General features: G+C 42.7%; 1 protein-coding gene across 4 annotated transcripts in view; it reads left to right on the top strand.

Moving 5' to 3' along the window:
• Positions 1-27,285, top strand: part of XYLT1 (xylosyltransferase 1) — a 176,350-nt gene that overhangs the window by 135,376 nt on the left and 13,689 nt on the right. For 2 of the 4 annotated variants that reach the window (XM_036392271.1, XM_036392269.1), the window contains 5 exons: positions 11,241-11,457; positions 13,537-13,713; positions 16,329-16,588; positions 19,915-20,110; positions 25,092-25,425. In XM_036392271.1, coding sequence (XP_036248164.1) covers positions 11,241-11,457; positions 13,537-13,713; positions 16,329-16,588; positions 19,915-20,110; positions 25,092-25,425 — 1,184 coding nt within the window. Of the gene's footprint in view, positions 1-11,240; positions 11,458-13,536; positions 13,714-16,325; positions 16,589-19,914; positions 20,111-25,091; positions 25,426-27,285 lie in introns of all 4 variants that reach the window. The other 2 variants (XM_036392270.1, XM_036392268.1) reach the window with 1 other exon arrangement.

Raw genomic sequence — 27,285 nt, 5'->3', positions numbered from 1 at the left:
TGCACAAGCCTCGGAGAAGGAATGCGCTGTGTTTCCCACCACACATCAGTAGTACTTAAACTTTCCTTTGTGGTTTGAGGGAGCAGCAGTGACCAAACAGCATCTTCCAAAGGCTTTAACAACCTCTGCAGATGAAAGAAGTTTCCCATCTGACTGCAGTGGTCCTGTTTTCCTCTTTATTCATAGTTTTGCTGTTCCTCTTTTTTGCTGGCTTTGTACCATAACAGCAGTCCTGCTGCACTTCCAGCAATTCCATATGCTGAGCCCCAGTGGCTTTGCATCTAAAAATATTGTTTTATTCTGCTTGGGTCACCAGGTCTTCCCTTTATTCTGTAAAATGTCAAGTGTACCCAGAGAATGTGACACACTGAGTCATGTGTTCAGCACAGCAGGCAGGCAGAATAACTCACAAGTCTCTCTCTCTTCTTGGCCATTCTTACTCTTGTCACCAGATTTATCAATTCTGTCATGTTCCTGTTTAAATTAAGTCCTCACAAGCATTCATCTTGTGCATGCACAAATTCTATAGCAGGTAGTAAAAAATAATCCTGTGAGGAGTCATATTTAAAGCCAAGTCAACAGTTTTCACAGGAGAGTCCCTGGTTTGGGAAATGCAGAGTGTCAGAGTGATTGGCAGACTCAGCTCTAGCTGGCAATAGTGATGGACAGCAGAGTTAGTGTAGAAAAGAGGAGAGAAAGAGCCAGGGAAAAGCAGTTGGTCTCTTGCCTCCTTGCTCCTCTGGTGCTCCTGAGTCTTCTCAAATTCCCTGAGCTGGCAAAGGAAAATAACTAATGGATTATGACACACCAACATCAGGCTGGTTCAAACATGCCAACTTCAACTGGATCAGAACAATTTCAATCAATTAAACACACTAAGCTGGTACTAATTTAATAATGAAATGAGCAAATGTGCCACTTGTCCTTCCATCACAGGAATAGCAAACTCATTTAGTAGTTCAATGGTTCTCTTTGTATAAACAGCTAAATACCTTTTAGCTTATTACAACATGTCACTGTACTTTATTTTTTTCCCTGGATTTCTACCATAAATTCCCCGTGCATCAGGAAACACGATCTGGGACATGAGGGCAGATTTGCCATCCCTGTCTGCCATGGTTCCCTAATCCCTGAGTCCCATAAGTGCTCCCACTGCTGACCACTGGATGAATGGATCCTTTCACATTACTCCTTGGCACGTCCCCAAATTTTCTGTCAGGGAGGTAGAGTGGCTTCCCTCCTCCTGCACAGCCCAGGCAGCTGTAGACACACTCAAGCCAGCAGCTGCAAACACCTCCGAGTAATGCTGGTCTTGGGTAAAAATTCATTCCATTGTTTCCAAAAGCTGATCAAAAAGTAATTATACCCTGTTTGTATTGTGGGTGAATTTCTACATCCACCTGGTGAGAGAGAAATTTCTAAAGTGAAGACTTGTAGCCTGATATTTCATGTTTAGTGTTTGAGTGACTCAGTCTTGACTGAACTGGTCAGTGTACCCTCTGCCCTCCCACCTGACACAGTTCCTGACTTTCACTGAGTGCCCAGGTGTGTAAGCTGTGCTCACACCAGTCAGGTTTATCCCTGCAGTCAGAGTGGGGAATTGCTCTGGGCTGAAATGCCTCCTAGCAGCTCAGGCAGGTGAGCCCCACCTAGGCTGTCACCCTGTGTCCTACAGCCAGTGTCCCCAGGGGGCACAGGGTGTGCAGTGCTGCTGCTTTACAATATTCTCCCAACCTCTTGTGACCTTTGCCTGGGGAATTTCCACAGCTAAACTCAGTGATTTGCTCATTCTAAGAGTAAGGGATGGGGGTTTTTTTCCCTACTAATTTTTCCAGTTTTTAAATTTTGCTCTTTGCTTTGTCCTGTCACAGCCCAGGGGAATAGAAATACCCCATGAAGAGAATGGCATGGCCAAGAGCTTAGTAAGGTCTGGAAGAGAAGCAACAGCCTCAAGGGTTGGCAGTAAAAAGTTTAGAAAAAGGAAAAATAAAAGACAGCTTTTAGAACACAGGCCAGTGTCCATGTTATTGGGCAATAAAAGAAAACTCCCTTTGGGTATCCTATCTCAAAACACATTGGAACGGAATTTTTTGTTTGAAACAACTAATTGAAGCCATAATAAGGGAAAGGACACTGGCCTATATTGGCTGGTGCCCCATGTACAATAATGATTTTGCTGGTCCAAGGTGTTTTTCTCAAAACATGGGAACTACTAATACAGGAGCACAGCATCTAAACATAATTGAAAGCAATGTATAATCCTTGCTGATACTTTTAATTTTAATTTGTGGATGAATAATGGCACCTAATCAATAAGCTTTTCAAGTCTGCCTTGTAAACAACTGAAAACTCTTAATTTTAAGTCATCATAGTCTTTGGATCATACAACAGAGAAAGATTAGAAGTGCCATCTCAAACCTGAAATGCTTGTACAGCTCAATTACAGTATACTTTGTATTCAAGCCATGTGCACAATCAGTGCTTGTTTTGCTGCCAAATAAGGAGAGAAATCAGGCTTCCTTGCATAGAGTTAAGTTTTCTTTTAGTTATGCCAAAGTCATGAAAAAGTGCATCACTCTAATTTTCCTTTAGTGGCTTCAGCAAAGAGAATGGACATGAAAATGGCTCCTTCACTCAGCTGGAAGCATTATTTCCTGACAGAGGTGGATGTATGAAATGAAATTGCACACAGTGGCTGGAGTTGTTACATAGTGCTTAGTGGGCAACACATTTCCTCCTATTTTCAGGGTCGTAGATTATTAAAAGCAAGTGAATAACCTGGTAGTTGTATAAGCTATTGCAATTTGGAATACACAGAAGATTTTTTTCTTTTTTGGCAGGAGCAGCACCTGGATGATTATAAAACATAAAGATAGTCAAATGTGATATCTTCAATGGCAGGCAGGAAGAGGGGGGGTTTGTATAGAAACCTTTCCTCAGCAGTCATTTGGGAAACACTGCAAAAATGCTGAGAAGGCTGGATGCTGTTAGATCTTAGAGAAATCTTGAGCTCATAAGCAAAATACAAACAGCTAAAGACCCTTACAGTTTTAGTATGTGTCCACATTCTTTTCTTCTGCTGATTTTTTCTTCTCGTTACTGCTGTTTTAGCAGTTGTGTTGTCCTCTTTCTGGGTTCCAGATAATTTTAGAGGTTTTAGTGACCTGTATCAAAGGGCATCACAATCCCATCCCAGCTCTCAGAGGCTGGAGAAACCTCAGCTACCGAAGGACTGGGGCACATTCCCAAAATCTGCACTGCTGGCACACGTCTGTTTCACCCCATTTCAGACATGCCTTTTTTCCTCAGTGGCACAGGCTGTTTGTTGGTGTGCTGTGCATGGCATTGATGGGGGTTTGCTGGTCAGTTAGCAAAACGGATCACACAGCAAACACAGTTGTGTATTGCACTGGTGAATTACCCAAACACGAGGGGAAAGAATGGATTAATTGTCACTGCTGTTGGAATAGCCCAACCACATGTCCTAGCAGCACTCACACTGCTGCTCATGTCACATATTTGGTGGCTCCTTTGGCACAAATTATCCTCAGCCTCGTACTTTTTTTGCTAAATTTTTAGAACACTTGAGTGTTCTGGAGCACATGGACTAAGATCTATTTTTTGCTTGGAAGTAGTTCAGCACAACAGTTGCATGAGACGTGTAGTGACTGAAATAGCAACATGCATCTTGTCTGCAAAGAGACTGCACTTTAAAAATTTAGACATTACAGCTAACTTTCAAATGTTCTTAGTGCTTTATGCTAAGCATTAGGGGAGCCATAAAGCCTTTACAGCTTCAGCTTGACAATTCACCTTCTTGTAGGGCTTTTATTTCTGCTCAGTTTTGGAAAACAGAGCTCTAAGCTGTCAGTGCAAAGAGAAACAAAAGCAGCCATATGTCTTGACGTGGGACTAAGCAGGATGTTCTTTGTTCTTAGAGTATACAGCAAGATCATCTCCTGGTTCAGGAAGGTGCTTCAAGTGAGAAGGTTTGAAGTAGTAGCCATCCTTTATGGGGCAAGGACAGAATTAGGAAGGAGGTGGAAATTGAGATACTGGTAAAATAATCAGGAATCTTATTGCTATCTAAGAACACTGAGCAGCACACTTCATTTGCAGCCCTGTCATCTGAGGTCCTGAGGCATTTTATACAATGGTTATGACAGGAAACATCGTTTGAAGCTGCACAGATGTTGTTGGCCCTGGTGTACCCAAAGGTCAGTGGCCTGATTTGGTAGCTTGAAAACCTTTATAGAAGGGACTCACACTTGCCCTCAGTCACTAGAAAGGAGGTGAGGAGACAAGAAACCTTCCAGAGAAGACATTTATTGGAGACAAACAGATGGTAAAATGTCAGGTTTAATATCGAGTCTGTCTGTGGTGAGTTCATGCTACATTCTGCATACTATAATTTTCAGTTTTGCTTATTTAATATAAAAAGAAACAGAAACATTTGAGTTGTGACATCCCTTATGGTGAGAGGAAGCCATTTCATTTTTGACCTTCTAAAAGCTGTTTCAGTATTGCTTAAAAGGTACTGTGTAAGTGAAGAGTGGGATAAAGAAACCCACGGGAAAGTCTTTTAAAGTCTCTCTCGAGCTTTATGCTCCCAAGGAAATGCATGGAATTGTTGACAAAACAAGGCAATTCCTAGTAGAGTCATTACTGCAAAAAATAGACTTTGCAAGTTTCCTACAACTAAAGAATTTCAGAGGGTTTTTCATTTTGCTCCCTGGCCTGCAACATTAAAATATTGAGAAACATTGAGGCTTTTTAAGATTTTCTCTGAGAAAGAGACTTCTCCTTTGAAAGATAGAAAGTGGAAAGAAAAGCTTTTCAAAACCAGTGGAAGTTAATGTGTAGGAAAAGGCAGAGAAGAAGAAAGAATCATGAGAAATTTCTTCTAAAGAGAATGCAAAAATGTGTTAGGACTAAAGCATTAAATGGGTATTCTGGGAAGATTGCTTATGAAAGAAGCAGAAACAAATTATATAGCATATGAGGTGCCTATTGTGAGCTTGAAAAGTCTAATCATGTCCATATAGAGATGGAATAATGACCAGATAAAATGCTCAACAGCATCTCATGTGGAATACCCTAAGTGCCATGGATGCTTGGCTTCCATAAAGATGCCACTGATTGAGAAGGGACACATTGAACATAATATTTCAGGCTGAACTTGTGTCTTGAAAGAGATATTCAAATTGCTGTACCATTTTTGCTGCAATATAAATGATCTAAACTTTCTATTGCCCAGAGTGTGTGGCAGCAATAGTCTGCCCCAGGTTTAACTGCACTCTTAATATAAGAGTGTTTAACATACATTGAAAACATGGACTGCCAAAAAATCCTTCCAGTGGAGCTCCTTGTTCCCATCACTTCCAGTTCAGCTTCTGCCACAGAAACTCCAGGAGCAAATATCACAAACTGCATCTCTGAGCTCTGCCTCCCTTTTGGTGGCTGTGTCACCTGGGTGTCCTGCTCTGGAGCCCATCCCTGTGCTCCGGGGGCAGCTGTGACCTCCCAGTGCAGCTCTGCCCTGCCCACCCCCCGTGCTCAGCTGCCCCCTGGCTCTGCTGTGGGCCATGCAGAGGTGCAGGTGACAAACACTGATCCCATGTGAGAGTGACATTTCCTTGTGTTCCTTGGTAACTCCTGAGCGTTTAGCACAGTGGGCAAAACTGCTAAAAGCATTTCAGTTTGTGTGCTTATTTATGGCTTTGGCTTTTGCTCCTGAAATAAGTCCAATCAATAAATAATCCCAATCTTACTAGAGCAAATTCAGTCAAGAGAGAAATTCTTTCTGATATTGTTGAAGTTTTTTCCTGCATTGTCATTAAGGCTTTGGGGGATTGTTGAGATAGGAATGTGTTCACTTTATTTGTTTCCCTTACCCTGAGTAAGGGAATTAACAAAAGATAAGAATTCTGCTCTCACAACATTTTTGACCTCATAGCAATTGCATTTAGGATGTCACAGTTAAAGCACATTGAAAAGCAAGTTACAATTATTCTTTCTCTTCCATCATTTCTGTCTGTACTGAGAGTTATTTTCAAGGCTTTTTGAAACAGCAGGAATTGTTTGTTCTGTGCTTTCCACACGATGCCTGTCATACTGGGTAGAAATCTTCCTCATCTTGACAGACTAAGTAGGTGCTATTTCTGTTTGACACTGTTCCCCTTTTCAAGCTTCACCTCCATTTTGGGAGTGGGGGATCAGCCCTGGAGGCTTTCAGCATGACAGGAAGGTCTCAGGAAACACACTGCAGCATCCTAGCCTTAGAAAAACAGATGAATAGCTGGTACCATAGAGACATTGTGTTTAAATAGCCAATTGTTAATTATTTCAGATGTAAATATTGTTTAACCCTTGGTAGAATAGAGTTACTCATGGAAATGGAGTGAAATCAGAGTCAGCTGGACTAAGCATACTCAGTGAGGCCAGGATTTCTGCCCTGAGCAGGCAGGGAATGATTCTGCCCTGCACAGGTTTGGGATTCATCAATCTGTTTATTATAAAGAATTTTTCAGTGCCTGGTTAATGGATATGTGTGGTAGCCTAGAGATTGCTCACAAATTACTTCTTGCAACTGCTACAGTCAAGATTGTCAAATTATTGTGCAGTGCTTTCTAGTTGGTCACCTAAACTGCAAATTACTGTTTTGTGCTTCCCAGCTGATTGACTCTGGTAGGTGTTTCCAAGGTGGCTGTGCAAACACTGCTGGCAAGTGACTCTCACATTTCTCATCTGTAAAAATATTTACTTGACTTTTTGCACTGAAATGGACTTTCTTCCTCAAATTTTCATCTAAAAACAATGAAAAGAGGAGCAGATAAAGTCAGAGCATGCAGAGCTTGTCCACGTACACTCAGGGAAACATGGACATGATGCTAGCGGAGCTCCTAGCTCTACAGAGTCTTGCTTTGACATTGACGTTGGCTTTTGACTTGTGAGGAATCGTTTTATTGGAGTTTTGTAACTTTTATTCATAGTTCTTATTCTTAAATCCTGAATAATGATGCTGAGGTCCTGGGTAGGTGCACCTGGTTAACAGTGAAATGTCAATGGGAGGTTTTCTAGGAGAGAGGCCAGAAACAGGAAACGTTTAGGAAGAAACCTTTTCACCTTAAAAATATATTCTTTCCAGAAAAACCCTTTAGTGATAAAATTACTGGTAAATGGCATTTAGCAATCCGATAGCCTCTGATACTTCAGGAAGTTTTACTCATTCATAAACTTCAGGAAAAAGAAAACAGCAAACTCTCTGACTTAGTGTGTAAGTAGAGCATTCAGGAGCAGGGGTCTCTACAAGCTGCTGTGGTTTGCACTGTCCTTTGGAGAAAACTATGAAAAAGGAGGATATTTGGTTGTGACATTTTTGCTGATAAAGTAACTGTGTGGCAATATTTATTAGCAGTTAGAACATATCATAAGAGCTGAGCTGTGTTTATACTCATGTTGTAGGAGTATGTGCTACACAAGTTACAAATGCTTTATATGTTATACAGTCCTAGAATCTTGTCTGAAATGCATTTATAAATATTTAAATAAACTACAAAGTAAGAGGAGTTCCCTGAGCTGGATTGCAATCATGAGCTGCCTGGACTGACATCTACACTCAGTGACAGACCACGTGCTGCAGGCAGTGGGGTTTTCTTAGCAAAGTGTAAAAATAACTCTCTGAAACCTGTGAGGCTGCATCCACACACAGAGCTCAGTGGCGCCTTTCATGTGTGTCAGTGTCTGATTGCTGAGCTCCGGTGCTGACACACCTTCTTAATATCCTGTGTTTCCTCCTTACTTTTGAGTGTAACCCCAGGCCCTCAAAACTGGAGGCTCTTTAGAAAGAATTAAGGTTGATAAGGGGAAGCATAAGATGTGTTTGTGATCATAAGAGTGAGTGTTCTATGAAATAAGGCAAAATAGCATGCTTTTCTTAATCCTAGTCTTTTTTTAATTCGATTTTCTCGTGGATGACTCTTTTCCTATCATTGTTTTCCTCCTGTTGTTTTCTTTTGGATTAGGAGAAAGGCCAGTTGTCTTCAGCTGATGATAATCTCTGTTGTATTTGGCCAACCATACCTTGGTTCAGTAGGATGTCGTTGTTCTGGCCAGTGCATTTGCAGCTGGCAGAGGTATCCCAGTCTTACCTGATGTTCAGGGTGACAGGAAGCACTTGAATTTTTCCACATTGACTAGGGTTAAGGAAATGCTATTACTAAGCCTTTTTTCCCCCCTACTTTTAATTTGAGAGTTATCTGCAAGCATTTTTCTGAGACCCAAGAGAGAAAGACAAGAGGAAACACCACCCTTTTTTTGCATTTCATTGCTCTTTATGAAGCTTGGCCTGGCTTCATAAAATTTACTGATTTGGTATTCCCTTGAGAATAACCAGAAACTAATGAAATACAGCATGAGACTAGAAACAAATCAGTAGGGTCATGCTTTTGCCCTCCATCTCCCTATCTTTCTTTTCAGAGGTGGCTGCAATCATTCTTGGATGGCTAGTCAAGAATCTTTATGAACTCTTTGTAGTGTCCAAGAGGTTTTCATTTCTTGGGAAGGCCTATGTGGCATACAAATACCCCTTTCCCTTTCCCTCAGGCAGTATTCAATATGCTTAGAGTAGGTTCTTGCCTGCCTGAGTGCCAGAATCTCTATTGCTGGAGTAGCTGGGAGCATCAGTCATCCTAGCAGAGAGCCCAGAGGGACAAAAGGGAACCTCATCCACCTTTTCCACTTTGGTTGCTCTTCAGCTCTCTGTGCCAGCAGCCTCTCCTATTTAGCTTCCAGCAGATCTGAAATACACTTGGTCCCCTTGGCTGCCAAGGAACATAAGTGAGCAGCAAGCCATCACCCAGTGGAGAGCTGTGTCTTCACAGCCCCTTGGACAAATCATTGCTTCGTAGGCCACAGAAATGATCTGCTTTGCTAATAATTGCAAATTTGCCTTATTCCAGTGAGGTGTTGTGACTGTGTGTGAAGAGGTTCAGTAAGGGTGATCCTTCTGAAAAACACCTCTTCAACTGTTATGTATCTGAAACCTGGTGTGATGTTTCTAGGAGGGTTTTGAGAAGCACAAGCAAAAGGGTCATTTCTTAGGAGATCTCTAAAGGCATTGCAGCTCTTTAGCTGGGCTGTGCTGCCTTGCTGGAGGGTAAGTGATTGAAAGTACATTTACTCTCTTCTAGGAACCCAGTTGTATATTTGGGGGCTGAGGTTTGTTGTGAAAACAATTGTACTTCCAGGAATTGGCTGAGATGTGCTTTTTCCAAGCCATTAGCTAAAAAAAAAAAAAAAAAAGAGCTGCGCATGTATAGAAAAAAAAGAACCTGTCAACTACTTTGGAAAACATGAGGCTGTGAGTCAGGATTTGCTGGGACCTTCTCATCTGGAGCGTGGTCATGCTCCTCTGCTGCCAAGTTCAGACAAAAAGGCTGAAGCTGTTACAGTACAGGGGAGCTGGAGCTGGATCACGTCACACAGGCTGAGGCAGTTTCTATGCAGAGCAGTTTTGGAAATAGCCAGGTGGCTTTTTTTTGTTTGAGGGTTTCTATTGCAGTCAAAGAACCTTCCATTTGAAAAGGAGAGTAAAGGGTGATAAATTGGTAGAGATAGCAGTTGAAAGAAATTACTTCATGGAAAAAAACTTTATGTTCCTATTTAAATATAGTCGATAAAGTTCTGTTATTTTCTTAAAATAATTAACTCTAATGAGCATTTAGTTTTGAAGAGAAATAAATAAATGACCAAACTTTCAGGCACATTAATATTTGATTTGGAGATAACTGCATAAATATTGAATTTGAAGATTACATTCCAGAGCACTGCATTAAAATTGCAAGACTTTTCTATTATCCTTCATAATGGAACATGAAATTAGAAACTTGTTCATGGAAAGAAAAATTTCTCGACTCTCATTTACGCGTTTTCAGCGCTGTTGTGTTAACAGAGGAGCTCTTCTCATACTGTGAAAAGAGACATAGCTATCAGTAGGACATAGACCCTGAAGTCATTTACGGTCCTTTTGAAAATTAATATGCACCATTTCATAATTGCATCTCAGTTCTTTGATTGGTACAGAACAGAACTTGAATCAGGGAGTTGGCCTACGGGGTTAATGCTCATGTTTCCAGATGCAGGACTCCAGAAAGCTCTGGTGTTTGTTGTTCCTTAACTTTTATTCTTTTCCCTTACCTTCAGTAGCACGTGTTTGAGGACTACTAAAATTTCATCTTGGCTTGCTAATCCTGAGATGCCCTGGCACAGCTGTGTGTGGTTCAGGAAGGGAAGGCTCTTGCCACAGCTGCTGTTATCCTGCAGGTCCTGCACCCAGCGAGGTCTGGGGGCTGTGGATTGCTCTAGTGTGTGGTCAGTGAGCATTTGTTACTGCTCAGGACATGTGGGATGTGCCCAGTGCTCACAGCCAACCAGGGTGGATGGTGCTCAGCCCCCCTCGGTGCTAATTCACAGCTGCCCTGCTTCTCCTTCAGGGAAACCATTCCCAAATGGAATAACAAACACAAACCTGGATCAGACAGCCTCAAACGATGAGCGGGCACTCAGTCCAAAGCGTTTTCAAACACAGATTGATTTCCCAGCTTTCTTCTTTTATATTGGTTTCAAATAATTCATTTCCATAACTTTGCAGTTCTGCAGTTGCTCCTCTTATTCATGGTTCAGCAATAACAAAACATTGCTCCCCAGAGACTTGAAAATGGAGCAAACTTGCTCATTCTACAGCAAAGACCAATACAATGGTATTTTTTTCCTTATTGGCTAGATCCCTGTAGAAAAATTAATGACACAATAGCATAGGAGAAAATTGGTCATTTTACCTTTATGTACCTTTTTCTGTTTTTTAAAAACTGAATTTATTTAGAGAGAGAAGAATGTATTTAGTTCCTGTTCATATTGCAGTTCTTCCGTGGTGGTTTGTTCAGAGTTAATGAACATTATGGACTTTCCTGCCCTAGAGCTCTGTCACCTGCACAGCCTTAGGACAGCAGAAGGTGTAAATAATGTTTAAAAGCAATCTGTTGATCTTTGCCTCTGTAACAGAACATATAACTGATTAATCATTTATTAAACCCCTCTACATTACTTATGAGTAGATCAGAAATATAAACAAGTGACCTTCTGATCCTTTTTTGTTTGCTAAAGTAGCTTTATATTTATAAATCTCCCGATGATAGCAAACTACAAATTAACATTTAATGGCTGCTCTTGCATTCCCTCAGATTTATCAGAAAGCAGGGGCTGGACCGGCTGTTCCTGGAGTGTGACACGCACATGTGGCGCCTGGGGGACCGCAAGATCCCAGAAGGAATCACAGTGGATGGGGGCTCAGACTGGTTCCTCCTGAACAGGAAGTTTGTGGAATATGTCACTTTTTCCAATGATGACCTGGTGACAAAGATGAAGAGGTTTTACTCTTACACGCTGCTTCCTGCCGAGGTATGTGAATGCAAAGGATCCCTCTCTGTGCTCAAACCTGCAGTGTTTGTGCTTGTCCCAAAGATCTGACCAAAATCAGAGGGGCTTTCACCTGATGTCACTGGGCTTGGAGCACCCCACAGTGGGTAATGAAAATTTTACTTCTGTAATGAGTAAGCCCTGTAGGGATAGAACATCTTTTGCAGTTGTTTATTGCCTTGTTTGTTTGTGGGACTTTTTTGCAAAGAGTGGCTTTGTTTTGTACTTCTAAGCCTATTAATCTGTTACTGAACAACCAAAATCCAGCTGCCCTTTGCTTGCAAATTGTTCCTGCACAAAAGCTTTTGAAGGATATTAGAGATGGCGAATTGTCTTAATAAGTAGCTTTCCTTGCTATTATCCAGCACTTTTCTTTAAAAATATAAACCCTGCAAACAAAGGTTTATTGTTCTGTTCAAAACTCAGCCAGAAGGCACAGTCACAAATCATTTAGATCACTCAGGAGTCGCTCTGGCTGCAAGTGATGCAGAAGGGGAGTGCACAGCAGTGTGGGGTTTTGCCTGGCGCGCAGCAATGTGCCAGCAGTGTGCACTATCTGCAGGGAGGGCACAGAGCTGTGGCTGGCAGCCTGTGCTCCACCTGCCCCAGCAGGTACACTGCTCCCCTGGCTTGCCAGCCTCTGCTCCACATCCTGCAGCCCAAGGAAGAGCTATGACTGCCTCTAAACCCATAACTGCCTTGTTTCCTGAACATTCTGAGGGATGGATGACACCGATCTTGCAAATCTTGCTCGTTAGCTTCTGGTGGAGCACAGCAATTGTTATCTTTTGGCAGAGGTTTATTATTCCCCACACATGTTGCATAATCTGCTTTTAATCCCGTTTCTGTTAAAAATCACCTTTTTTTTCTTCTCTGATAACCTTTTCATCCATTATCTCGAGAAATTCCTGTATTGCTATAAAAGGACACAGGGCAATGGGTAATTGGGTAGGGTTTTTTTCCCCCTCTCGCTTGAATGAGAATGGATGCCTTTATGGGTTTAACCAAACAGTTCAAGCATAAAATCCATATTCACTGGGCTGTCATTTAACATTAAAAAGGGTAGGGGGATTATTTGGGGGCCAGCCATGCTAATGTTATGCTGGTTATTTATAGATCTTACTATTGCTGATTTTAAAGAGAAGTCACTGCTCCAAAAATGGTCTCTTGCAGGGCTAAAATCGATGATATTCCATAGCTTTTTTCTACAAGGTTTTCTTTGCAAGATACATAGCTGGTTTGTAAAATGGCCCTGCCTTCACTGACCTGTTAACCTGCTATATCTGTCCCCATTAAAGATGGTTTATGTAATAGCTGTTATTATGATGATATAATTAGGATTGCCCAATAGGAATTCCATGCTGCCATGAGCCAGCAAATAAAGACTTACAATGTCAGATGTAAATGCAGGAGGCAGAATGTCCTTTTGGTGCCTAGAGTGAACTGCGTGTTTCAGAACAAAGCCACTCAAGAAGCAATGCATTTCAGAGTGCTGGAGATAGACACCCACACAAGAGCTGTCTGAGACTGTATTTTTATCAGAGTAACCAGGGTGATAGTGCAGTTTTGACAATTGTTTTGGGAAACAACTTGAAATATGCCATTAGTACGTTGTTCAGAAAAATAGTCTAAATCTTTAGACCAGGGAGCAACTTACAGAAGGGAAATAATGGGCATTTCTTAGAATTGCTCACACAGCTGAAATAAAAATAAAATGATTGCTGGTACTGGTGCCTTTCCTGGAGTCCTTTGGGGTGCCAGTGCCCAAAGCTGGTCATTGTAGAAGTGCAATTATTCTGTGCCAGGTTATTGGAGCAAGACCTTAGCTGTGTGTTCTTACAGTTTGGTTGGGTCTGTAGAGGGTTGTGATTTTTCCATGCTCTGTGGAATACAGGCACATGGAGTGTGTTTCATAGGTGGCAAAACAACAGAGCTTGTTAACCCTGTCATTTCAAACTAAAATAGTTCACCTGCAGTAGGTTTGGGCCCATGAGCTGAAGTGAAGGAGAAAATGGAAATTTGAGGAGCTAAATGTGGTGATGTGCTCTGTGTTTGCTGCAGTCCTTCTTTCACACCGTGCTGGAGAACAGCCCTTTCTGTGACTCCATGGTGGACAACAACCTGCGCATCACCAACTGGAACAGGAAGCTGGGCTGCAAGTGCCAGTACAAGCACATTGTTGACTGGTGTGGCTGCTCACCCAATGACTTCAAACCAGCAGACTTCCACCGGTTCCAGGTAACTGAACACACCTGCAGAGAGGCTCTTCCCCCTGTACTGGGGTGGAGAGCTGGCTGAATGCATGGCTGCAGCAGGGAGAGAGAAGGGAAGCTTTCACTCCATCAGGCAGGTGGAGAAAGAGATGTGAGGAAGCTCTGATCTTAATTTCAGGGGAATGAAAGATAAGTTCTCCTATATTTTGGCCCTGGAGACATACCACTGCATGGTAAGGTCACAAAGCAATTCTTTGGACTCCTTGGCATTGGTAATTGGCAGTGCTAGAAAGGAGGGAAGCTTGACACATCTCTGACTGTACCACTATTACTTGGTAACTTCTTGTGCAAATGGTTTTTTCCAATGTTCCAGCTCAGGTGCTTTCATCATTCACAACACTCCTAGCTTTCAGCTTTAAGCAATGTTTATCATCTTTAAAAAAGCTTAGAAGTTGATCAGTGTGCGTGCTAGAGACTTACACAGCACAAGGCAAATCCATTTTCGTTATTATATTCATCAGCACAATCATATTAAAGTTTACCTCATGATTTTGGAGCCTTAGTCATGAGGTTTTGATCACCCAGGTTTGGCAGGACTGTCTTGAAAGGTTTATTCAGTTCCTTTGAGACAGTTTCCTCAAGGCAGACATGAGAGCGAGTCCTGTGCTCCGGGGTGCACTCAGTCTCGAGGCTGTATCCGGCCTGTGCATCTTCTATTGAGAATGAACAGCCACTTGTTTCAAGGTCACCACATTTGCAATTCCATCCCTCCAGCTCCTCGGGGTTCCCTGCATAAAGCATGTTTGTTCAGGCTCTGTGTGGGATGGGGAATGTGTTACCCTACAGCACAGAAATGATGACTGCTCTAAAACAGAGATCTTTTCTTTGCTGTAATGTGCTGTCTACAAGGCACGCTTGAAGTCAGCGACACTGGCACTCACAAAAAGAGCAAATGAGATGTTATCTAAAGGAGGCTCTGCTGTCCTAAACACCAATTGCAGGGAATTCTCCAGCACAGAATAAATGGCAAATCTTTAAAAATTCCTGTCAGACTACAGAGCCTGACCTGCTCCAGGCTGTGAACCCACAATGATATTTCAGAAAACAATCAGGTAAACTGAGCTGGAAAGGACAGTTCAAAATTAGAATAGATGAAAAGGCAACTTCTGACATGTTCTGGTGAGAGAGCCCCTCACATGAGCACACAGCACCAGAAGACTGGGGCTTGCTGTTCCCACAGAGGCACAAAACAAGCCGAGATCACAAAGCCCACAGCATGCGCCATCTCAGAGCAAAACTGAGCATCCTCAAAAGAATTTTCCAACCATCTGGGACACTCTTGAACTCCTTGGCACCTCAGGACCCATGCTCAAACATGAACAAGGCAAAACAAAGACTTTTTGAAAGCTAATGGTAATTGAGTAGCATATAAAGCAGTTATATGCGCAAGATTGTGTCAAGCACTGAGAAAAAATCTGGGCAGGACCACTCAGAAGTAAAGAAACCACAGCCACAAATGGCACCTCTCCCAGAGACCTCTTCACCTCCTGGCAGCAAATCCATACACAGAAAATGCTGCTCTGCCTCTTCTGAGCCTCAGTGCCTCAGTCCACTTTGCTCCCTGCGTAACACGTGCCAGTGCTGCACTGTCTCCAGGCTAACACAGGGGTTTGGAGAGCACTCCCCAGCCCTCCTACACTGGAAGAGCCTTCCTGAGCCAGGCAGCACAGGGTGCCTGTTGGTCTGAAGGGGTTTTCATGGAGTAATTATGTAGTTTTTAGCTGAATCTTAACATCACCCCTAACGATGAATGGTCCCAAAGGTGACATTTTAAGTCATCTTTGCCCATAGAGACAACCCATTGCTTAAGACAGAGTGCCATGTCTGAAAATGGGAACTCAGTGTCTATTGTTGCAACAGGCCCCTGGCTGGGTAATAATTAGCATAGACTCCATGATTCACAGAAGGCTGATTAATAATCTCTTTATTAAGAAATCCATTGCTCTTACAGACAGTTACAATGCAGCTGGACCTAATTGGTCCTCCAGTCCAAACACCATCACCACTGGCTAATTAAGAAACCACCCTTGGTAAACAAATCTCTGTAACACATTCCACATGTTCACAGTGGTGGTGTTCACAGTGGTCCCAGGACGAGGCAAGAGATGAGGATCTGACTCCATGTTTCAGAAGGCTTGATTTATTATTTTATAATATATATTATATTAAAACTATACTAAAAGAATAGAAGAAAGGATCTCATCAGAAGGCTAGCAAGGAAAGGAAAAGAATGAAATGATAAAAAAATCCTGTGACTGACCAACAAGGCTGACACAGCCGGACTGTGATTGGCCATTAATTAGAAACAACCACATGAGACCAATCACAGATCCACCTGTTGCATTCCACAGCAGCAGATAATAATTTTGTTTCTGAGGCATCTCAGCTTCTCAGGAGAAAAAAATCCTAAGGAAAGGATTTTTTCAGAAAATATCATGGCTACATTCACAATACCAGGTGCAGCGAGTTAAGATAAGAATTGTTTCTCATTCTTTTCTCTGATCTTCTCACAGTCTTTGTGAAAGTTGTGTTACTCTCTGTGGCCACAAGTGACTTTGTCCTGTCCTGTCCCAACAGCAGACTGCCAGGCCAACTTTCTTTGCCCGCAAGTTCGAGGCGGTGGTGAACCAGGAGATCATTGGGCAGCTGGACTATTTCCTGTACGGGAATTACCCGCCGGGCACGCCGGGGCTGCGCTCCTACTGGGAGAACGTGTACGAGGAGCCCGACGGGCCGGGCGCCCTCAGCGACGTGGCCCTCACCATGTTCCACTCCTTCTCCCGCCTGGGCCTGCGCAGGGCCGAGACCTCCTTCCACGCTGCTGGGGACAACAGCTGCAGGTCAGTGCTGGCCCTGCTCCTGCAGGGGACACAGGCACCGCCAGGCTCTGGGGAGAGCCGTTCTGCTCGGCTGTGCTGCCTGGAGCCTACGGCCACCAGCACAGCCAGGCAGCTGCAAGTGCACAGCGCTGATTTCCAGGAGTATTTATGGCCGTAATAAAGCGTTGGTTATTCCGGGTTGACATTATGTGACCTGTTTGCTGCACTTTTAAGGAGCTCCTCTCCAGCCTGATGAAGACTGACAGGATCCAGTTGGGCAGTGCTACCCCCACTGCTGCGTTTCCCTTGATTAATTTCAGCAAGTGTATTATAGCCTCAGCTCCTAAACCCTCTGTGTGATTGCAGCAGAGGTCATGTTCACCTCTATTATGCTTACCAAAAGCAGAGGACAGGATTTCAGAACAAATCTGAACACAGGCAGGTTAATGGTCCTTGCTTGTTTGTTTCCCTGGGAGCACACATGGAGTGCAGAGAGCTTGCTTGGCTCAGTTCACCTGCTTGGTGCAGCTCTCTGTGCCAAAAGTGCTGCAACTGGTAAGATCTATTAGCATCAAATACATAAAATATACGTAGGTGTTTATATATCTATATATAGGTAGTTATATTTATCTCAAATGAAATTCCTTATTCTTTAAAAGGAAATTATCCCTATATTCTAGATTCCTTTTTCACCTCTAAGCCTGGCTAAGAAGAATTCAGTCTAAAAGGGATTTAAAGGAAGAATTCCTGAAGTTAGACTTGCATAGAAAAGCTCTCTTCATGGTAGATGTTTGCTGCCTGCAAACACATCTGGAGCTGTTTAGATTCAAAGCAGAGATGGTTCTTCTTTTTAAGTCTTACTTTACCATCTCTTAATACTATCTTCAGAATGTATTTCTGGAGCCTGCCCATTTTTATCCTAATAGAAAACACATAGAGCCTAAATCAGCAAACACTCCCTGTGCTTTGATGGATGGACATTGCCCATGTTGTGTTCTCAAGAGGGAACCAAATGTGCCTTGACCTTCCTAAATTAGTCATGGAAGTGCTGAGCAATGCCCCATTTAGAAAGATGTGGCAATAAGTGCTCCAGATTCCTATTAGACTTTTGTCAGTGAAGGTTACCGGTGCAAAGCAATAAAAGATCGATAACAATTAGATAGAAATAATCACTAGTAGCATGCCTTCCTTCTATGAAATAAAGGCAGACCTGAGGAAGTCCTGGGTCATTTGTCCTGCAGAGTGAAGCCAGTAAAGAGGATGGGGACTATGTATAACCAGTACTGGAATAATTTGAGAATTACTTTTGTTCTCAGTCCTTTTGCCAGTATTCTGGTGCTGATTTATATCAATTATCACTTTTGTTTCTGAGGAACTTTCCATTGTACAGGAACTCAAGGTGCTTTTCAAGCTTGCTCAGTTTATAGATAGGAACACTGTGACTCCAGCTGTCTCCAGGATAAAGCACAGCTCCTTCAGCAGGCTGGAGTCTCATGAAACAGTGCAGGGAGGAATTGCAAACAGTGATACAGAGTGGAGGCTTCGTTTTCATTCCTACCTGAGCCCCCTCAAGACACTGTGAGTCAGCATCCAGTTCAGATCAGAGAAACATGGCTGATCTTCAGGTTTATGATTCACATTTCCTCTCTTCTGATCCTGTGCTGTCCTTCTGGGTGTTTGCACCTATACCTTTCCTCTTTCCCTCTCGTGGTTTTGCATGTCTCTAATGCAGTAATGGCAGGATTGGTTTGGGCTGAGCCCCTCGACAGTGCTCCCTTTGCTGTGGGGCTGAGCACAGCCCCAGGCTGGTGGTCCTGCTCATGCTGGGAGGAAAGCAGCTCCTGCCTCAGATCCCCCTTGGAGTCAGGCCCATGCTGCCACCCACAGCAGCCCAGGAGATGTTTGTAAGAGCAGCTGCTTTGCACACTTTCCTAAGCAGGGCCATGCCCCCCTCAGACTGCCCGGGTACCAAAGGAGATGGAGTGTCAGCATCTTCCGTGGGAGCTACATTAATGTGTGATTGAGATTTAATTCATTTTTTCCATCCCTAGGCATTTTTACTCTCTGCTGCCAAGAGGCAATTTACTCAGTCTATTTCAAGGATATTGTAAATATTTGCTGCTGCACACATATAAAACAGGAGGTCTTAGTACTGGGAACAGAAGTCAGATTGTTGTTGGCATTGGCTGTAGCTTTGCAGTGGTTTTGCTCGGTCCATCAGTGCTGGCCCTGTTGGTACCCTGTCTTCTTATGTTGATTTCTCCAGCTCTAAGAGTCCCTTCTGGGGTGTTGCAGACCTCGTGCAATGGAAAGTCCTCCCTGGTGTTCATCCTTAGTGCTCATCCTTTAATTGTGGTAACAAGCCTGACGAGTCAGGCTTGGCTGACTTACTGGGAAGGTGCGATGCTGGTTGGTTTAACTTGTTTTGCAGTTAATGTCAGTGCTGTAAAGTAGCAAAATATTCAATTTCTGAGCTATGAATAACACATTTTTAATTATTTATGCATCCATATGTACCCAAACATTGTTACAGATGTTTCTGAGGTCATAGCAGACAATCAACCGTACATTTTAATTATTTGAAGCTGTGACTACAATGTCTTTAAATCTCAGCTGCAACTGAAGGCTTCCAGATCTCTCAATGATTGGTTTTGCCCAGTTATTTGACCTTTTTCAAGTTTTTTTTTCTTTTTTTGATTATGAGTAAAAAAATCAGAGTAAGAACAATCTCAGATCTTTAAAGAATGTGAAGTTTTTTTCCCTAAAATACAGAGACCTAAAATGGGGACAGGATCCTGGTGTCCTTCGCTGCAGTGCCAGCCTGCAGAGCCCTGCCCTTGGGGAAGGGTTTTGGGAATGGAGGGGGCCCAGAGGTCAGTGCCTGGTCACACAGCACTCCCTGCTGTCCTGTGCAGACAGGCACTGACCCTGCTGGGGCAGGAAAGGCAGCTCTGGAGCACAGGCACAATCCTAGGGCATCCTTTATCCTACAGTTTATCCGAGCAAACAGGGCTGCACCCTAACAGTCTGTGAGTGTCTCTGGGTGGCACTTTCTACCAGGAGAGGTGGTGAGGAAGAGGAGCTCTGTGGCACACAGAAGGACTCCTAAAGAGCTTTGAGCTGAGGATATGGAATTAATGAGCCTGTATTCTTAGTAACATATTTTTATGTTATGGGGTAATCGGAACAGCCTAAAATATTTGATAATGAGTCATGAACACATTTGAAATCTCTTAATGTACAGTGGCGGATTTTCTATTTGAAATGAATGCTTCTTAAGCCACTAGCTCCAAGTAAATGGAGATTTCATTCTCTTACATAACTGCTGAGCATGTGCTGTTTTACAGATACTACCCCATGGGCCATCCAGTTTCCATCCACCTGTACTTCCTTGCTGACCGTTTCCAAGGCTTCCTGATCAGGCACCATGCAACCAATCTGGCTGTCAGTAAACTGGAAACTTTGGAAACCTGGGTGATGCCCAAGAAAGTCTTCAAGATTGCAAGTCCACCGAGTGATTTTGGGAGGTTGCAGTTCACAGAGGTGAGTGTTCGTAGCCACCCATGCACTCCTCTGGCATCACAGGAGTGAACACTAAATCAGCAGCGTTTGGAAACTGGATTTCCATGGAAATTTGAGGTGAAAATGGCTTTCTAGCATAGTGTACCTCCTCATCATAGGAGACAACACCATTGGCAGTTCAGGTCTGTGGTCAACACTCATTTCTTACATCGATCTGAGTGTTCTCACTCCCTTCTGTTTTAAAACCAAATGGAAGCCTTTTGTTGTTGTCAAAGGGGCTCAGTAATTTAAAAGTAACTTAAAAGTTTTGCCACCGTGTCTGTTGTGAGTGCTGTGAAAGGCCTCTGGGGAAAATTCCATTTTTCTGCAATTCCAGATGTAAATGGTGACATGTTTAACTGTGTCTCTCAAGAGTACACTAGAAAAACCTCTCAAAATTAGTGGTAGTCAGGTACTGATACCACATGTGAGCAGTATATTGATGTTGTAACACAAAAGAGAAAATTATCACAGCAGTGGCTGAGATTTCCCACAAACCCTGTTATTCTTCTAGAAATTTGTCCCAGTGTCTATCATAGAGTATAAAAAATCTACCTAAAATATATCAGGAAAGTTGACCACTAATAGGACCTGACATCTGTGTTTTAAAGATACAATTGTCTGAGCAGTTAATTTCATGATTTTTCTTGTTAAGCCGCAAATTTCAATTAAGGCCTAAAATTGATTGAAGAAATGTGTTGCAGTCATTATGGCTAAGTCCATAAATTACCATCTTCTTGGGCAATTAAGAAATGCCTAGGTGGGATTCAGTGTTTTGGTGTGCATGGCAAATCCATGACACTAATGTGCCATTAAAGAGATGGATGGAAATGCATTTCATTTATCAATGTGTCAGATGGTAGCCTGCCATTTCATGCTGTGATAAATGTTCATACAAGCTCCAATTCTTGTGATTTGTAGGAGTATTTCTTCTGCTTATTTAGTACTTTTAAGAATTTAATCACTGGTGAGCTTTTTTGAGCATAAGGAAACATTTTCTTCTGTTTGAAACTCAAAAAAAAGAGTTTTGGTGGCTGCTTACTTGTTTTCATTTTATTTTCATCACCTAACCTCTTTAATTGTCTCTCCTTTCATAGATGATTCATATTTTAAAAGACCAGGACATACAAAGTAAATAATTAAAATTTTAATTGTTTTTTTTTTAATTTCTGCCTTCCCTTGGCCTGGAGGGATCTCTGCCTCTGAGCCAAATAATTGTCTCAGTTACCCTGCTATAAATCCAGTATTAACTTCTTCAGCCTCAGCATGACTGGAAAGCTCTGATCTGCTACTGCTTATTAAAATGCCACTGCTTTGTCAAGGTCCAGCATGTGGAAAACAAACTTAGCAGTTTAGCAAAGATGGAAGCATGAGTGTTCACAGAAAATAAAATTAAGATTTAAGCTTATTGGGACATAGAACTTCTTGTTTTTCAGCAACTTTCACCCCATGATCTGGCAGGAATTTTAAACTGAATGGGGCTATTTTAGCTGGGAACTTTCTCCTCTGTCCCAGCTTGCAGCACTGGGGCCAGCAGGAAGAGCACACAAATAAGCTGCACTGAGTGTGCTCCCAAGTGTATTTGTGACCCTGGTGCACAACTGAGATTGCAGCAGAGCTGATGGGATCTCTCCAGCCCCTGCCTCCTGCCCTCTGCTGCTCTCAGACTTCATTCCCAAGGAGCAGATTTCACCCCACACCCTGGAAAGACAAGTGGGAGGGCATCAGCCAGCTGGGCTGCCCCACACCTGGGGGGAGCTCATGGCAGCATTTCGATGGCACATGGCTCCTGCAGGCTGAGTCAAAGCAAACAAACTCACAGGAAATCCAAGAGATGATTTCCAAGCATGGAACTCCCACACCTCCTGAAGCTGGCTCGTGCACAATGCACACACTATGTGTCCTGCCAGCCTGGCTTCAGGCAGCTTCTCTGTGCAGGGCAGGGGATTGATTTGCTGCACAGAACTAAAAGTCTCAGCTCACCCTCTATCAGTTAAATGCTGTTTCTGGTCTTGTTAAGACTTGTGATTCATCACAGAGAATAAAATAAATTAGGTGGCAGGCAATTAGTGTGCATTGTGTGAACCTAATGGTCCTGTTTGTGGTGAGCAATGAGACACAAACCCATAATCAGGGTATAATTTATCTCGGGAAAATTTTATCTGGGTTTGAACAGAGATAAAAACAGAAATTTTGAACCAATGAGAGATTTCCAGCTTTCCAAGCATACCCCGTGCACAGTGCTTGCTCTTGAAGCCCAAAATAAAGGTGATTAAAATAATGATGTGGAAAATGTCAGTTTCTGTGCTACATCTCTTCATAATTTATCAGATATTCATTACTGCTTGATTCCATCCATACTTGGTGTATTCTATTTGAAAGTGAAAGCCTACTCACATGTTTTAAAGAGCTGTGAAACTTATTACAGGGCTGTAGTATCTCTTGCCCTGTAAAATCGGACATCTCAGTGCTGGGAACTCAGCTGTGTAAAGTTCAAGGGGTTATAAACCTCTAACCAGTGCTTTAAGTAAAATTCCCTATAAAATATTGTGCTTCTAAAAGCAGCTGGTACTGCAAGCTGTGCAGCATGGGAAAGTATGTCCCAGCTGGAAATGAGACATAAAGGGCAGATGCCATGAGCAGAGTGTAGAGCTCCCTGCCTTTCCCTCCCCGAGGTGCCTGTGGAGCTTTGCTGTGAGCCCTGGGGCACACAGGGGTCTGGGGGTACCTGTCCTTCCCTCCCCTCTTGCCCTGCCCTTTGGCTGGAACTTTGGGGTTGCTTTAGGGAGCCCAGTGCCAAAGCTTAACAACCAGACAACAATTGTGTTACAATTTTTCCCCAAAAGCAGCCTTAGCTCTTCCACAGAGCAGTCTGATAAACCTGTGTGTGTGTGAGCACATCTCATCTTTTGTGCAGCCTGGCATGGAGCAATGTCACCTGGAGGTTGGAACAAGGGCACTGTAACTTTCTGATTTATTTTCTCAGGGATGAGAAACTAGAGGGGAAATAGTTGGATGTCAGAAGTGAATGTTTAATTTTTGAGGATGAAGTAATTTTTCTGCAATGACTTCTTCAGTAAGAAATATTGAATGTGGTGGAAAGAGCTTCCTTACAGATTTTCTTTGCCCAGGAGGGTGTAGGTTTGTTTCACATGTTGTGACTTTATTCTTTCTAGGTCCCTTGAGCACTGGTAGGTGTGATATGGCTGCACCTCAGTGAAGGTTGGCAGAGTAGATAATAAGGCCTGGTCAGGAAATTTTCTTTCTCAGCTTATTTCCATACATATTCAGTCAGTCTTGTCAGGAGAGCACACACTGACAGCTCCTCGAGGCATTCAGTGCTTGGGTCTGATATCTGGGCTATGCTGTCTGCTTTGATTAGCTGGTGTGCTGGGTGAAATTCCTCTGAAATACCACAAATGCTGTGTTGATTGCAGAGTAGTGGAAGACTCATTTTGTCTCATACTCTGCAGTGTCATAGCCTGGTAGGAGGAATTTGTGTGATGACAGATGGAGTTAGGATGGTAGGGTTTTATTTTACTGACCTTGTAGCATTTTGCTTGCAGTCCTCCAGTAATTTGTCTGCCAACCACAGGGATTTATTTAGAAGAGACTGGAGACTGGACAGTTTCCAGTACAGGTAATAGGCATCAGGTAATCATTATGTTCTGGGGATTTGGGGGTGGGGGATTTAGGCATTATATTGGAATCACTTATTCTCATGAAGTGAAATGAAATCTAGAAGAAAAATCTTTGAAGCAAATGAGCTACAATTATCTCTTATGCTTTCAGGAAAGCAGGTTCTGACCATGCCCTTGTAAGGTGAAGCTTAGGGACAAGGACAGCTCTGTGTGGGGAAAATCTGCAATATCCACATGTATTTCGAAAGTGGGGATCCTGCCTGTGTGTGCATGGGTCTCCAGAGGTCACCCACAGAGACTTTCCATACAGGGAAGAAATCAACTCTTTGGTCATCTGCACTGTTTGGAGAGTAGGGCAAAAGAAGACCAGAAGGACTTTGAGGGGTTTCATACCAGAACTGCCTCTAAAAGCAGAAGTGCAGCCCTCAGTGCTGTGGTCACAGGAGAACTGATGGAAAGGTTCCATAATGCTCAGCCTCATAAACACCTTCTGGCTTTTGTGCTGGGATACTGAAGTCTTCCTAATGGCCTAAGAAAGGCAGTTACTCCATTTCCATGCTGGCTGGTCAGAGGTGCTGGTTTCAGTAGTGCACAAGTGTTAGTGGCAACAGCTTGGAAGGTTGTGTCATCCCTCAGGTTGTGGGTGAACCATTGAAATCCATATAAAGAGCACTTGAACATGAATTAAGTATTTACACTAGATTGTGAATCAACTGGTTTACTGTTAGTGAATAAATGAAAAACAATGTCACTATTATGACAATAAGAGTTTACAAGAAATAAATTCCCACATGGGGCAGGAAGGGAGTACAAAGAGACAACATCTCATGGGTGGATTGTAGTAAAGGACACGATGTGACTTGTCCTGAAGTCAGCAGCTGAAGTGTCTTCCCTGGTCTTAGCAGCAGCTGGGCAGGTCTCAGCTGCAGGGTTCATCTCTCCATCTCTCAAGTGTGTAATACATTTTCATGACCCAGGAGATGATGGGTCACTTTTTTTTTCTGTGCATAGGCTGTGTCCAGCCACTGGCTTGGTCCTTTGTTGGCTGCTTCTGTGGTAGGAAGAGAGAGCTGCTATCATCTGGTGTGTCACTCTAAGATAAAGAAAACCTTTTTATCAGTCAGAAAGGGAGCAAGAAAGCAAGCCTTCTTTCTTGCCTCATAATTTGTGTATGCATTATTAGGTCATGTTGCTTTTAAATGTATGTATAATTCATGTGATTAGAGAATTATGATTTGTGTCTCTTGAGAGCCTTTATTTGCCATAACGGTCTCAGGTGCTTACAGAGATGATGCTACCAGCCCTGTGTTCTTTCATTTCAGATTGGCACTGAGTGGGATGCCAAGGAAAGGCTTTTCAGGAATTTTGGAGGACTCCTTGGGCCAACAGATGAGCCAGTGGGGATGCAGAAGTGGGGAAAAGGCCCCAATGTCACCGTGACTGTCATTTGGGTGGATCCCATTAATGTAATTGCAGCAACATATGATATTCTTATCGAATCCAGTGCAGAGTTTACTCACTACAAACCACCTCTGAATTTGCCCCTGCGACCTGGTGTCTGGACAATAAAAATTCTGCACCACTGGATACAGGTAGCTGAAACCAAATTCCTCGTTACTCCTCTCACCTTCTCAAATCAGCAGCCTATCAAACAAGGTAAGTTTTATTATTTGCTATGGGAATAATATAGATATTTTGTCTATTCACTGTAAATGCTGATGTTAAAAAATGAAGTAGCAGTGTACTGGAAAAGGATTAAAGAAAGGGATTTTATAGATACTAAGTCAGAAGAAAATTTTGCACTAAGAGAAGTGGAAGTGTCTGTATCCAGTCAGTAAAACACAGCCACTTTGAACAAAAGACTATTTGTATCTTTAAATTATGCACAGTTCAGAATCCAGAGAACTTCAGACTCTCAATAATCTAACAGCTATCATAAAAGCCATCATTTAGAAATGGAAAGAAAATTTGACCTTTCTGTGCTGCTTTTCATTCATATTTCCTCTTAGAGACTTACATGTGTTTAAACTGTTTTCTTGACAAAGCCTGTGTGTTTAACAATAAAAGCATTAATTTACAAAATGCTGGATTAGACAAAATTACCTTAGGCCAGAGCTCACCTGACATATTGTCAGGTCCAGGCATTCACTTCTGCCTGATACCTGCCAAAACCTGCTCAGCACTTGCCAAGCAGCTGTGTTACAGAAATATCTACAAATACAGTCCTGGGAGCAGACCCACACTGACAGTTTTTAGAAAGAAACTGTTTTCTTCCTTGCCACAGCAGCCCTGAGCCATCCAAATACAGAGGCCATTCTGGGGCTGCCAGGCTCTGCAGGCTCCCATGTTTGCATGGCACCCGCACCATCCAAATGCTTGGGTCTGCAGGCAGTGCCCAGGACACTGTGCTGGCAGAAGAGGGAACATTTTACAGCCACACCTGGATTTTTATTCAGTAAGATCAACACAAGCTTGTTGCTCTGAATATCTTTACCATTCTTCTTAAAGTGCTCAAGTGCTTCCATCTGCCCAGTATTAATATTCATAACTTTAGACATCTTAAATTTCCTAGATACATGAATGATCCTATTAAGTTTTCAGAAGTTCTTCTTCCTGACAAGGCAGCAAATAAACTGAGTCAGGCATTTACCTCCCAGCATAACGTGCTGCTTCTGTAATGCAAACACCAGCAGACAACTGCTGAGAGCTAATGCAGCCCTTATCTCACTCAACAGGAGTTTGATTCCACACATTTCCAGCACAAGAGTGAACTTACTGATTTCTGCTGCTAACATTTGGTGGCATCATTTCTTAAGCAGAAACGAAACCACCTCCAGCCCACTGCTGTTAATAGCTAATAGGCAGTGATAAATTGTGAACAGACACCATGTGAAGAAGGGATACATTTTCAAAGTTTGAGGCAGCCTGCTTCTGAATGCAGCTGCTACCAACTTGTCTGCTGGAAATTAATGAATTCCATGTTCTTTGGTAATTTAACATTTAAGGCATAAATTGGATGGAAAAGGTGGCATGTAGCCAGCAACCTTGCTGCTTTTCCCTACAGTGTGAGAGCCCCATGGACAGGTAAACATGTGTCAGACTTCAAAATAAGCCCACACTTTATGGTGTAAAGGCAAAACTCCCTTTGGTTCAAACTCTGAATCAGGAATAATTCCACTGAAATTGTGTAGCTACCCTGTATTGCCCACTGACACACTGGGCTCCCATTTTTTATTGAGAAGCCTGTTTATTCTTGTGGTAACTAGAATCTACTACAGGAATGAAATTTAAAGCTTGGGAACAATATTGTCTAGGAAGAGAGTCTCAGGAGTGATTTGCTACTGATGATGTGATGTGTAATCTGTAGATGACTGAGGCATGGAGGTAGAGAAGAAAGTTAATTACAGGGGCAGGCAGTGACACTGCACTGTTGTTAGAATTGCATTTACAATGCAAATTCCTGTTGTTTTTTTTTTTTAAGGCTTTCTGTCTCAGTGACACTATTGTGCTCTGTGC

Source organism: Molothrus ater, chromosome 16 (genome assembly GCF_012460135.2).
Source record: "Molothrus ater isolate BHLD 08-10-18 breed brown headed cowbird chromosome 16, BPBGC_Mater_1.1, whole genome shotgun sequence".
Taxonomy (NCBI): domain Eukaryota; kingdom Metazoa; phylum Chordata; class Aves; order Passeriformes; family Icteridae; genus Molothrus; species Molothrus ater.
This window is presented reverse-complemented; position numbering and strand designations above follow the sequence as displayed.